Below are 14022 nucleotides of genomic sequence, written 5' to 3'. Positions count from 1 at the left end.
AAGAGGGCAGAGTGATGATGTCTAAATGTCTGGCTTGGACAACAGGATTTAAGGAGGAGAGAAGAAATCTGCTTATGGGGGGAAATGAGAGCTCATTTGGGACACAATGGCTTTGAACATCTTGGAAAACATAAAGCAGAGACATGGAAAATATATATATATATAGTGTGTGTGTGTATGTGTGTGTGTCTGTTATGTATATATGTCCTTAAAGACACAGATTTGAGAGCAGTAGTTTATGAAATAATGAGAGTGAATGACATTTCCTTTGGAGGGTGTATAGACAAAAAACGAGGTTGAAGGACATACCATGATGTCCTGAATCATATCATAATGGGTTAAGAAAGGGACTCCTGGAAAGAAGCAATTAAATATTAAAGAGGTGAAAATACAAACAATCAAGAAAGTGTTATTTTCACAAAGTCAAGAGAGGAGAATAGTTTAAGCATAAGAGCATGACTGATGGGACAAGTGTTATTGAAAAGTAATGTAAGACAAGAACCAAAAGTGTCCCCTGGATGCATAGCAAAGCGATTACGAATGACCTTGAATAAGAAGTGAGGAAATAGGGGCAGCAAGTGGAGGTCACCTTGGAAAAGTTTGGCTGAGAAGGAGAGTGAGGATGTTAGCTGGAAAGTGCTAGCTGGAGAGTGAGGATGCTAGCTGGAAGGGGAGGTAAAGGAGGTCTTGGTGGTTTTCCATTGTTTGTTATGTTTCTGTTCTGAGATAGCAGATATGTTTAAATGTTAATTGGCAAGAGCAGGAAGGAGGGTGAAAGAGGCAGTGAAAATACCGGAAAGAGGGGGGCTAATGGCGCAGTCAGCTTCCAGAGGAGGTGGAGAGGGAGGCAGGAGGATGCAGAGCACGAGGGCAAGGAGATGAGCTTGGGCAGGAGGAGACACCTCTTCCACATGACAGATGGGAGGAGGAAAGGACGGGTGCACTTGCAGCGGGAATCTGTGCGTGTGGTGGCAGTGAGTTGGGCCACTTCCCTTTTCGTGATTTCTATTTTCCCCACCAAGTAGGAGGCAAAGACATATGCTTGAGAGTGAGGGAACTGAAGTGGTGGGTTAGGTAATTTGAGGAGAGTGGAGCTGGTTTTAAATAGCGGCTGTGGAGAAAGTTGATGAGGGAGACACCTGGGTGGATGACCGGGCAACACGGAGAGCTGATGGAAATTAGAGATCATAATGTGTGTGCCATTGCTGCAATGGATGTACATGATCCAGAAGCCTGGTTGAGACCAGGATTTCAATTTGTAATATCACTATAGGAGAAGAATGATAGAGAACAGAGAGTCAAACCTGGTGACAGAAAAGCAGGTGACATGGTGGACCAGAGCAGGGAGACCGCGCTGGTAGATCAGTGCCTCTTGATGTTCTTGATCCCATTCTGCGTCCTCCAGAACGTGGAATTTCTGATAGACAGCAACAAGAGGCAGAGATGAAGCAGTCACTGGTATTACTAAGGTCCAGGTATGACCATAAGAATGGTTGATTAATTAATGTGGAATTGAAGTGAAGATCAATGGAATTGAGGAGGTCAAGGTCTGATGTTAGAGGCGAGGTGCTTGGAGGAAAATGTTTTTGTCTTGTTTGTTTTCTATGAGGATGAGGTGTCATTTTCAGTCATGATTTTATTCACATATTAGAAAAACAGATTCAGTAGCTCAGGTGTTAACAAGGGCTACTATTCCACTTATTTGGTAGGAAACATTGACTCAAGTCTCCTTCTGCTTTCCACGCCCTAGGCAAAGTCTAATTTGTAAAGGATTCCAAATATTGCCACAGACATCTCCAGCTTCTGATAACCTGATCCAGGCTATGGATTGTCTTGTTCCTGTACACCTGTTGTCCCTATCCTATGTGGAGCTGACCTAGATTTGGAACTCAACCCTTTTTACCTGTCCTCATTAACAGCTTAGTCATGAAGACAACAACCAAACCAAAACATTTTCATAAGGTCATTGTGTACAAAGCAGAAGTAGTCAAAGTTTTGGAGTGAAGGGAGGACATATACATTGCAGCAATTCCGGGAACTTCTGAGTTGAGTATTAGGCATGTCAGTTCTTAAAAAGACTCATGGCCATTTCTAAAGGAGGCTACCATTCTCCCAGATCGCTAAGTTGTCTTTTCTCTTCTCTGCTGTCTCCCCTTGAAAAGAAAGAAAGGTTTTATTACATTCTGAATCTGAGCATTTTTGTTTTCGCTAGGCTGCACCTTTAAAGTCAGCTCCAGATCTTTTTGCATATTGAAAACTTGGCCTAATCATTAAATTCAGTTCAAGAGATGGTAGTGGCTCAGACCAGTGAAGGTAATGAGAAGATGTCAGGACAGATTCTGGGTTTATTTTGAAGGTAGAGCCAACAAATTTTGTTCATGGCTTGGATAAGGGTGATGAGAGAAAGAGAGGAGTCAAGGATACACCAAGATTTTCAGCCCAAGCAATCAGAGAGATGAGTTGGCATCAGCTGAGTAGGGGAGGCTGTGGGAAATAAGGTTTGAAATGGGAGGATTAGGAGTCCTCCCTTTTGAGGTGCCATTCAAAATGGACAAAAGGGACAGTAGCTCTGTCCCTTTTGAGGTGCCATTTTTATATCCAAGTGGAGATGTCAAGTAGGAAGCTGAATGGTCTAGAGTTCAGATGAGGGCTGGAGACTTAAAATTCTAGAGAAATCACAGTGAAATCCAGCTTGTTCCACTGTTTGACCATTTTATACATACAACGTTTCCCCAAGAAATCTATTTCCAAATAGTCTCTCAGAAAATGGATCTAACAACAGAATACAGACAGCCAACAGACTTTCAATCTCATGCCAATGGGAGAGAACCCAAGTTAAATGCAGGCACTATATTCAGAGTTGATATCAAGAGGGCAATTTTCTTAGAGTCTGGAGGAAACCCGTGGATTGTTTCAAATAAAGAGATCTATGGATTGTTCCAGATAATTTAATTCATGTCTTTGCTTACCTGTCGGTTTTAGTCCATTTTCTGCTGCTATAACAGAATATAGACTGGGTAATTTATGAGGGAAAAAAATTATTTCTCACAGTTCTAGAGGCTGGGAAGTTCAAGAGCATGACACCAGCATCTGTCAAGGGTCATTCCATGGCAGAAGGGCAGTAGGTGGAAGCAAGTACATGAGACAGAGAGCAGATGGGGGCCAAACTTACCCATTTATTAGGAGCCCAACCCCCCTGTAACAGCATTAATCCATTCAAGAGGGCAGAGCCCTCAGGTCTTATTCACTTCTTAAAGGCCCCACTTCTTAATACTGTTACAATGGCAATTAAGTTTCAGCATGAGTTTAGAAGGGGACAGACATTCAGTCCATAGCAGGATTTGATGTTCTCCTAGACTAGAGACTGATACAGGAGAAAACAGTAATTTGAATAAGAACTTATTGATCTATTTTTATGAACATAGAGATGTGTTAGCTCTAATGTCTTGACTTTTGTTTTTGACCATCTAACGGGACACCATGAACCTTATGTTAATGTATTAATTTTCAGTGTAACTAGATTAAAATTGCTTATTTGGATCAATCCAACAGGAACTGTAACAGAGAAAATGAGCTAACAGCAAATATTAATGCCTCTGGTCAACAACAATCTCCAAGTCAAGATAACAAGAGTAATAATAATAACAACTATAATTTAGGGGCACATAGCATGAGCACTTTACGTTAAGTTTCCCATTTAATCCCACATCTGTCTTATTAGGAAAGTACTATTAAAAATCCTAATTTTACTGATAAGAAAACTAAGGTTTAGAGAGAGTTAGGTCACATACAGTTAGGAGGATGTGAAGTCAGGATTCAAATTCAGACTGTCTGAACTCAAAGCATAAACTCATAGCCACTTTACTGCATAATCTATGGGAATATTTTTTTTCCAGAGAATTGCCATCTACACTTTGATCTAACCAATAGCAAAATGCAATTCTAAACAATCTTGTCAACATAGATCTTTCTAATCTATCCTTATCCTATTATTTCTTTAGCATTCTTATGTAGGAAGCCCCTATGTGTGCCAATATTCTTTATATTTAATAGGAATAAAAATCCAAGAGCAACTTGAGGCCATTCCAAATGACACCATGAGCTTCTGCCCTGGGCAGGCAGAAACTTATCACTTCCTTTTCCTCTGATAAAGGGTGCTGAGCAATGTCCCACAATCCCCTGACTCAGCCAGTCATCAAGTCATTCTCCATTTCTAGCATTTTTAGAAGAAAGTCAATAGGGCTCTCTCTATTATATATCCCATTTCTACTCCCAATACTATAGACCCAATGTGCGAATCTCCTGTCTGTCTGTTTGGGCATGAAAGCTCTCTAGTGGAAAGTTCATGAAGAAACATGGAAGAAAACCCAGAGGATAAACTTATGAACGTCCACACAGGAAGAGCACTGGATCCAATAAGCAGATCCAAGTTTTGCAGACATGGACCTCAGATCACACACACACCTATCACCTTGAGGAGGACAGACACCAATAAAGGCAAGCCCCTTGACTCCCTTCACTGACCAAATAGAACCAAAGGTTTTGCTCCAACCAGCAAATGTTAAATATGTTTTGAGGCCCCCGGCTTTGGTGAGCTGTCATATGAAATGAATTAACCAAGGCTCAGAGTCTGGATGTGCAAGAAACTGCGGTGGAGCCTCTGTTGGAAGAGCAGCAGAACCCCAGCCAACCCAAATAGTTGGGCAGCCATTCCATAGGCAGACGCAGTCCAAAGGCATTTCTTGTTACTGGGTTGTGCATGAGTGCTACAACGTCACTGCAATGCCTTGTAAACAGGAGAATGTCAGAAGGGTTCCCAGTTCAAATCAGCTCTGGGCACTTAAGATCTTTTGGGAAAACCCCTAAGCCTGGTATGCATTCCAGAGCTCATCCGGCTCTAATTAAAACTCCTAATTCCAGGCTGTGTTCACCCAAACAATGTCAAGTCAAACCACAAGAAAATCTGTTATCACTCAAATTGGTACATACTTTTCATACAACTGAAATATTATATAAAATCATAAACCGTTAAATGGAAATGTAAAAATTGAATGCAGACCCAATTCCCATGCTACCTTTGTCACACCTTCCAGGAGATGTGAACTGTGGGTCACAGCTGCATGCCAAGGGCATGAACCTTAAGATCAAAGCCTTTTACACCGGAGGAAGCATTGGTGTTAACCCAATCTACAAACCAGTCCTTGTGCCTGTCCCCACATTCTTACTCGCTCCAATGTTGTAAAAAGTTATTTGTTTGAATGATGTTTTAAAGTGCTCTGTGCAGTTAAGTTTTCAAAAGCGTGGGGCTAGTTTTCCTTCAGTGTATATATGAAACTCCCAATAAATTTAAAGTCCTTAGGTGTGTTTTGGGGGAGGCGGAGGATTAAAAAGAGAAAAGTTTGAAAGGAACAAGGACTTCAAAAAGGTAAGCCCCTTAGAATATTAAAAAATGTCTTTATAGTTGGAAAGAAAGTCTATAGATCAAAAAATAGATACTAAAAAAGTGTATACCAATTTCATACTCATTTGTACCAAATTTGTATTTCACTTTCCTGAGAAAACTATTCCTTTTATGTAATTATGACAAAAAGATTAGAAACCACCCTCACCTTGCTCCGTGTGTTAGTGATTTGAAAACAGGCACTGCACTTTCATTTCTGTTAGCTGCACATCAAATTCAGGATTTTGTACCAACTTTCTGTTGTGCGAGTATTTATTAGTTTAAAGAAATTAGTGCCTCGGTTTGCTTGTGAGGCTCGTAGGAAAATGAAAACATATCCCCGAGCCCAATTCAAAACCAAGACACATATATGCTACATATTTTTCAGATGGTGGTTTGGGACAGTAGCATAACCTTATTCAATTTGTAAAACACCTTTAGATACTCCAGCCTGGGTGACAGAGCGAGACTCCATCTCAAAAAAAAAAAAGATCAGGAGTTTGAAACCAGCCTGACCAACATGGTAAAACCCTGTCTCTACTAAAAATACAAAATTAGCTGGTGTGGTGGCGCATGCCTGTAATCCTAGCTACTCAGAGGCTGAGGCAGCAGAATGACTTGAATCCAGGAGTCAAAGGTTGCAGTGAGCCGAGGTCACACCATTACACTCTAGCCTGGGCAACAAGAAGAAAACTCCATCAAAAAAAAAAAAAAAAGTTGCTGGGCTTCATTGGTTTAATTGTTAAGCTAAAATTTAAGCAACCAGCATATGGGATATAGAATGAAGCCTTGTGGTTAATGTAAGAAACTTAAGGCAAAATAAATTCCCCAACAAAGAGTAATCCTCTTGGTACACTCAGGACTAGAAGTTATTCAGGTAAAGAAAAATTTAATCTATAGAGTAGAGTCATAAAAAGGGTACCTGCTTAGATTAAAAGTTTTCTTCTAACGTAAGTCTTGTGAACACACAGGAGATGCTGTCTCCAGCAACCCTTATCTGGTTGACTCCGGAAACAGCCAACACACAGAAGCTTTCTGTATGCAAAACATTATGACTCATATGCTTGACACTCACAGTCCATTGGTTTATGCAATGGGAAATTATGTAACTGGATCAAGAGTTTGGGAATAAATACAACCGACTCTTAGAAAGCCCAAGCAGAGACCGCAGAGCAATGACCAGGTCTGAGGGAGGATGGGAGAAACACAGGCTAGATTTTGACAGGCATCAGGTCAAGGGTTTCCTTTCCAAGAGAGCTGTACAGGGTGGCAGCAGCCAGTGGCATGTGGATCCTGGGCCACTGGTGTCCATGGAGGTCAAACAGTGACAAGGCAGGGCCTGGAGCAGGTGCTGACAGAAGCTAGACTGACCTCTGGGCCAAAATTCCTCCTTCCTTCCAAACTAACCAGGCCAGGCCTCCAGGAAATAACACCAGAACCAGACTTCTGAACTGGCAAAATAACCACCATGACCATGAGTAGCATTCATGGAGCACTTGCTTTGTATTGGGCACTGGACTATGTGATTCAAATGCATGACCCATAGGAAGCCAGGCTGCCTCTTGGTCCAGTCCTGACCTAAAAATGCAGTCAGAGAAACAAAAGCCTAGCAACCCAATAGCACTTGAAAGTATTTTCTTTCTTTCTTTCTTTCTTTCTTTCTTTCTTTCTTTCTTTCTTTCTTTCTTTCTTTTTTTTTAAGAGATGAGGTCTCTTAAATCTAGATGCGTTATGCTGTTCACTCCTTCCTAGAAAAATCTCTATCAAACCATAGTCAAGGGTATGGGTTTTGAGGTCACAGCGATGGTGCAATCATAGCTCACTGCAGCCTTGAAGACCTGGGCTCAAGCCATCCTCCTGCCTCAGCCTCTCAGACCCACCCAGCTACCAAGACTACAGGCGCACGCGACCACACCTATGTCTGGTTAATTTTTTTTTTTTTTTTTTAGAGACAGGGTCTTGCTATGTTGCCCAAGATGGTCTTGAACTTCTGGCTTCAAGCCATCCCTCTGCCTTGGCCTCCCAGTGCACTGGGATTACAGGCATGCACCCGGCCTGAAAGTAATTTTAATCCTAGTTTTACTCTCTTGAAGATAGAGAGTACAATCATGCACTATTAAGTTTTAAGTCCTAAATCTTTCTCAGTATATCTCTCACCCCAGAGTTGCTTTTAAAATAACCTTTCTACTCCAAACCCCTCAAACTCTTCAAAACAGGATGAAAGTCCTCTTCCCCCTTTTTCATTCCTTCTCTTTCTGTTGCTCTTTTCTGTCCCATAAGGGGTCCTCTGCCCTTACCAGTGTAAACTCCCCCGACCTGTGCTCCTCCACTCTTCCCTCCCACACACTGCAGACTTGGGTTTGCAGAAGGCTGGGGGAATATCAGACAAAATAGGAAGGGGAAAGATCAAAGGACATAAAGAAAGGAAGAGGCTGTGAATACAGGTGTTCAAACATCTATTAAAGATGTAGGTTTAATTCATCTTTGCAGTGAACCCCAGAGGTAGGTGATCGCTTTACACATCTGAGAAGGTTGGGTTAAGAGGTTCAGTGATGTGCCCAATAACTGGGAGAGTCAGAGTACAGATCCAAGATGCTGTGACCTCAAAACCCATACCCTTGACTATGGTTTGGTAGTGATTTTTCTAGGAAGGAGTGAACAGTATAAGGCATCTAGATTCCTTCTCAGGTGGTTGAGCTATGGACTAGGACTTAATTCACTTCTTTCCAGATTTAAAAAGCAACAATGACCAGAACTATGAGCAGGGAGGCCAAGGACTGGAGCAGAAGCGAGGCGGGTGGCCGTGAGAGGTAGATGTTGGGTGGAGTTGCTGTAGCTAGCAATCTATTCTCCTCCTATTACCTAAATAACAAATACAGGGCAATTGGACACTAGAATTTTTTCTAAATCTCATTTGCTTATGGAAATCAGGCTTTTAGTGTAGGATTAGGTCCTCTAATCCAGGGCCCAGAAACACCTACAGCTAACTGGCATTATTCATTGTGATGACCTGGCTGTAATAACAAAATTTGTAAAGTAATAATTGTTGTCTATTAAAGTGATTGACTGTTGGGAGAGTTTTCTGCTATATTTTGTATAACAATGGATTCAACACAAGGATTCATGAACCCTTATGAATCATCTGCTTGGGAGAAGGAGTGAGAAAATAACTCAGGTAAAAGGGAGATTAATAACTTTAAAATCCTATAATCGAGGGGTTATACAATTATGAATCAAGGGATCAAGTCAATCCCTTGATTATATAATTTACCAAGAAATTAGTTGGAACGTTTTGTTTTGATATAAGAAATAATTTAAAGATCAGAAAGCAGAAGTGAGGAAAAAACAGGCCCATTGGGCATAGAGACATATGAATATCAGGATCCGCTGGCATCCAGGCTGGCAGTGCTCACATTCAGTTATTTAGTAGTGATGTGGAAGAGTGAAATCTCCAGGCTTACAGTTGGCATTCCTTACTCCAGGATAACGAAGGTTACCATGGTGGATGTGGGCTACAAGGAGGTCAATAAAAGCCATGTGAGTATGAAAAATGGTGAATGGTGTGAAGTATGTATCTAGAAGAAAGCATCTAAATTTCATAAAGTTGTATCTGCTTTAAAAACTGTCTGTAAACAGCCATTTGATCCAGCAATCCCCCTACTGAATACATACCTAAAGGGAAAGAAATCACGATGTCAAAAAGATACCTGCACTTGCATGTGTATTGTGGCACTATTCACAATAGCAAAGATATGGAGTCAACCTAAGTGCACATTCATAGAGGACTGGATTTTTAAAATGTGGTACATATATGCCATGGAATGCCTACTCAGTCATAAAAAAGAATGAATCATGTCTTTTGCAGCAACATAAATGGAACTGGAGGCCATTATCCTAAGTGAAATCACTCAGAAACAGAAAGTCAAAACTGCATGTTCTCACTTATTAGTGGGAGCAAAACAATGGGTACACATGGAATAATAGACATCGGAGACTCCAAAAGATGGGAAATGGGGAGGGGAATGAGGGTTAAAAAATTACCTACTGGGTGCAATGTTCATTATTTGGGTGATGGGTGCATTAAAAGCCCAGACTTCACCACTGTGCAATATATGCATATAAGAAATTTGCACTTGTACCCTCAAAATATATCCAAAATTTTTGAAAAGAATTTTAACTGTCTATATAGTAAAGTGAGGTATAAACAAAGAGATCAATAAAAATTCTGAACCATAGATCATGCGTTAAAAGTTGTGAGCTGGGAAAGCGATTTAAGTGTGAATAGCTATACCAAGACATGTAAGCCATGTGTTAAGATAACCAAAGAGAGTGGCTACTCTGTTCCTCCTGCTCGTTGTTTTTACATTATTTCCTCTTCCTACAGTGAGAGAGGGAGAATGAGAATGTAAAAGTGTGTATGCATGCATGCATACATCTGTGGGTATGTATAAAACTGCATAACAGGCTGGGCATGGTGGCTCATGCCTGTAATCCAAGCACTTTTGGAGGCCGAGACGGGTGGATCACCTGAGGTTAGGAATTAGAGATCAGCCTGGCCAACATGGCAAAACCCCATCTCTACTAAAAATACAAAAATTAGCTGGGCGTGGTGGCACACGCCTGTAATCCCAGCTACTCAGGAGGCTGAAGCAGCAGAATCACTTGAACCCCAGGGGATGGAGGTTGCAGTGAGCCAAGGTCACACCACTTCACTCCAGCCTGGGCAAAAGAGCGAGACTTGTCTAAACAAACAAACAAACAAAAAAAAACTGCATAACAATCTTATATGACCTACATTCCCATGGTCATACCCTGGATCTTGTCAATACTCAAAGGAACTTCATCTGTAAAATCTTAAACTCCAAATATCTCATTCTCAGATGAGAATGTCTTATTTTCACCCTTTTCCCATGCTTTGGTCCCACTAAAACTGTTTTCCTGCATTCTTGAGACCTCGCTTCCTAATTCTCCCAGTGATCAGTAGCCTCCTGTTTTCACTTCCCTTCCAGCCCAGCACAGACCATATGGCTGTTTAAATGAATCACAGTCCTATAATCTATTTCCTCTGTCTTATGCCTAGGATATTGAACGATGCTGGAGAAAAAGAATAATACAAAACTCCCAAGGCATGAGCCCCTCCAAACTTCCCTGTTTCCCTCATACAGAACAGAATCTTCCTTTCTCTTGAATCTCAGAAGATTGATCCTGTCTTGTTTCTTCCTGTTTCTCAAAAACATTGTATCTTATTAGTGAATTTTGCAATTTAGGCAATTACTCTAGATACAGTATGAATAGTTAATCAGACAGGGACAAGACAGGGTGCAGGGACAGTGGGAAAGTGTTGTAGGCTTTACTGGGGCGAATGACAACAGCAATAAAGAGAAGTGAATGACTTTGAAAGATGTGTAGGCAGCTGAATCACAAGAATATGATAATCAGTTGGATGCAGCATAGGGGAGATGAGGGTGGGAGTGAGTGTGAGGCATGCAGATTTCTTTCTGTCTTGAACAACTAAGTGATAACATCTATTATGGATACAGGAAAATACTTGGAAAGAGATTCATGTTTATATAGAAAAAATAAAAAATTTCATTTGGAATCTATTAAGCTTGAGGTGGCTGTGAGACTTCCAAGTGGAGATGGCTAAGAAGTGTTGGATATGAACTGTGCCATTCCAAAGAGGTTTCTGGGGTGGAGATAGAAATTTAGAAGATGGTTCCATATGAATGCCATTTGAATTCAGGTAGTGAAAGATGTCATCTAGGGAGGGAGAACAGAATGAAAACAGAAGGGGAATTTGTTCCGATGAACTCTAACAATTTTTGTTTGGAGGAAGCAGACAGAGCCATGGATGAAGATTGAGAAGATGAGAATTAATGGATACGAGGAAAAGCCAGGGAGTATGGTAGAAGAAGCCAGTGGCAGAGAAGGAGGAAGTGGCCAATTATATCAAATGCTGTTAAGGGGTCAAATAAGATGAGAACTCCTAAGTGTCCACTACTCTTAGCCACATGGAAGGAAGTTACTGACATCCTCTGAGAGGGTTATTTCAGAGGAGAGCTGAAGGCAGACAGCAGCCTGGAGTGAGTGGGATGGAATTTAAGACTGGAGATAGGAATTCCAGACAACAACTCTTTAAAGAAATTTGGCTATGAAGGGAAGAAAATGGGGTCAAAGTGGTGTCTTTTCGTTTTGTTTTATTTTTAATGTGTAAGACATGTGTTTAAATGATAACGGAATCATTAGAAAGGAAGAGGTGAAAGCTAAAGTAGAAGAGAGACAGGGAGTATTTGGTAGTAAAATGTCCTAAGAAGAAGAAGAATGAATGAAGAATACAAGTGGATGGTGGCCCTTGGATAGGAGACAGCCATTGTAACTGGAAGGTAGGATAAAAAGATCTGCTAAGACGCTGGCATGGTTGCCGTTTTAGGTAGAGTAGTTGCTATCTAATGGCTTCTATCAAGTTTATGAAGGAGACCTTATTGGTCATCTTCTGGAAATGGGGGCTAAAAAAGGACTGGAGATTGAAGAAGAAGGAAGATTTAAAATAGGCATTGGAAAGGGAAAGTAACCTAATGAGAGGGACACAAATTTTGATTGCTGGGCAGTGAATGAGAATCCAGTTGAGGTTGAACTGATAGAGGGTTGATTTGCCTTGTTGTTGACATATGGCCTCCTGCAGTACTCAGTTATTGGTGAAGGCACAGGGAAGAACAGAGTTGGATTTATGGACAGTTACGGTTTTCCTGGAGGGATATTGTAAGGAGGTTTAAGAAACTGATAAGAGAATGATTCAAAAGAGGGACTGTGCAATCTAAGCTGGTTATGGAGGAAGCGAAGACAGAAGATGGTTAAAGAAAAAGTATGTGAGCCCATGGACAAGAGATCATGAAGAGAACGAACAAGTAAGATGGTTGCATAGCCAAATCGTGGGAGGAGACATTGTGGTCAGAGAGTTTGGAGGTCAGACTGTTGAAAGTGATGAAAAATCAGGGCCCAGATGTAACCCTGAAGGTGGAAGGCTGAAGTGTGAAGATCAGTGACAACGGGAGGCCAAGGAACTGAGAGGGCAGACATCCTTCAGTGCCCCAATTTGAACAAGATATTCTCGTATACAACCTTCTAAATGTTTTGCATTGTCCCTTTCTTAGTTAATCTCAGTGAGACAGCCAGGTGGGAAGGGGTCCCCAGAGAAACTTCAAATGGCCTGTGCACTGGGAGGAATGTGCACTGGGGTGGAGCCACAGAAGTTCGTGCTGTTTGCAGCAGGCAGGAGCCTGGCCCCTCCCCTTCCTGGGTGATAGCTGGGATTCAATCTGCGAGGCAGGAAGTGCACCCACAGGGACTCTGGCTTTGCGGAGGGTCCCTGTTTCTCTTTTTCCCCCATTTTGCCCAATAAATTCCATTTTTCTCCCCCTTCAAATTGTCTGTGAGCCTAATTTTTCATGGCCTTGTGACAAGGACCCTGTCTTTAGTTGAACTAAGAAGAGATTCCTACAACATCATTAATCCATCTGGAATTGCTATTTATGTATGATGTGAGATTACCGTTTGTATTTTCTTCTATTTGGATAAGCAGTTGTTCTGGGGCCATTTATTGAATAGTTATTTCATCCCAAATATCCCTTGAATTTGTTCCTTCCTCACTATCCTTACCTTTTATTCCATCCTGTCACCTCTACATAAACTAATACAGTACCCTTCCTCCTCTTTTCTCTACAGTCTATATTCTATAATTTGCTGTAAAAGTTACCTTTCTAAAATACAAATATGACCATGTCATTCCCCTGATTAAAGTGCTTAAATAACTTCTTTTTATTACCTATAGAGTAAAAGCCACACCCTAAGCCTGGCATATGTAAGACATCTCACGATATTTTTCTTAGTAAGATTTCTTTGCTTATCAAATCATCCTCGTTTTTTGGCATCATCCACATTTGCACTCAAATGCTAGTGGGTAAAAAAATACGTGATTCAAATTTACTTTTAAAAAATCTTTTACCAGGACTATTAATTAGAATCATAATTGCTAGATTTTAAATGTTCCAATTCATTTATTTGTCTTCTATGCATTAGATACTGTACGTTTCTTTAAGCATTTAGAATCTAAAGAAGGACAGAAAGCATTAAGCCAATTATCTGTTGAAAAGGGAAAAATATGTGTAGTGACAGACATTTGAGTAAACTGCTACTGAGAGCCTGATGAAGAATAAATGGCATTTAGTTTGATGGAAATCTTGGAGGCTTCGTGGAAAAGTTGGCTAGGTCTGTTTTGAAAGATGGATAAAATTGACCAAGCCAGAGAAGGGGATGGGAAGGCATTTTAGATAGGGGATAGCATCAGTAAAGCCAAGAGAAGTGGGAAAGTTATGATCTTGGAGAAGAGGAGAAAGATGAATAGCTGGAAATGCATTGAGGCCAGAGTGCACAAACCCTTCAAGGACTAGTTAATAGATCAGCTCTAGTTAGTTGGCACTGGAAGTCACTGAAAGTCCCTATTAAGTGACTGATATAATGAGGTTGTGACATGATCAGGTGGATTGGAACTCAGAGAGATTAAACCTAAGTGGACGCCCTACTAG

The 14022-nt window shown here is 41.0% G+C and overlaps 1 protein-coding gene across 3 annotated transcripts in view; it reads left to right on the top strand.

Moving 5' to 3' along the window:
• Window positions 1-14022, top strand: part of ODAD2 (outer dynein arm docking complex subunit 2) — a 261250-nt gene that overhangs the window by 179487 nt on the left and 67741 nt on the right. The window contains exon 20 of one of the 3 annotated variants that reach the window (XM_063637275.1): window positions 4328-4393. The exons of the other annotated variants lie outside the window; for them this stretch is intronic. Coding sequence (XP_063493345.1) covers window positions 4328-4378 — 51 coding nt within the window. The 3' untranslated portion in view covers window positions 4379-4393. Of the gene's footprint in view, window positions 1-4327; window positions 4394-14022 lie in introns of those variants that run through there. 3 annotated transcript variants of the gene reach the window in all.

This window comes from Symphalangus syndactylus, chromosome 4 (genome assembly GCF_028878055.3).
Source record: "Symphalangus syndactylus isolate Jambi chromosome 4, NHGRI_mSymSyn1-v2.1_pri, whole genome shotgun sequence".
Taxonomy (NCBI): domain Eukaryota; kingdom Metazoa; phylum Chordata; class Mammalia; order Primates; family Hylobatidae; genus Symphalangus; species Symphalangus syndactylus.
Note: the sequence above shows the minus strand (reverse complement) of the source record. Positions and strands in the feature narration are given on the sequence as shown.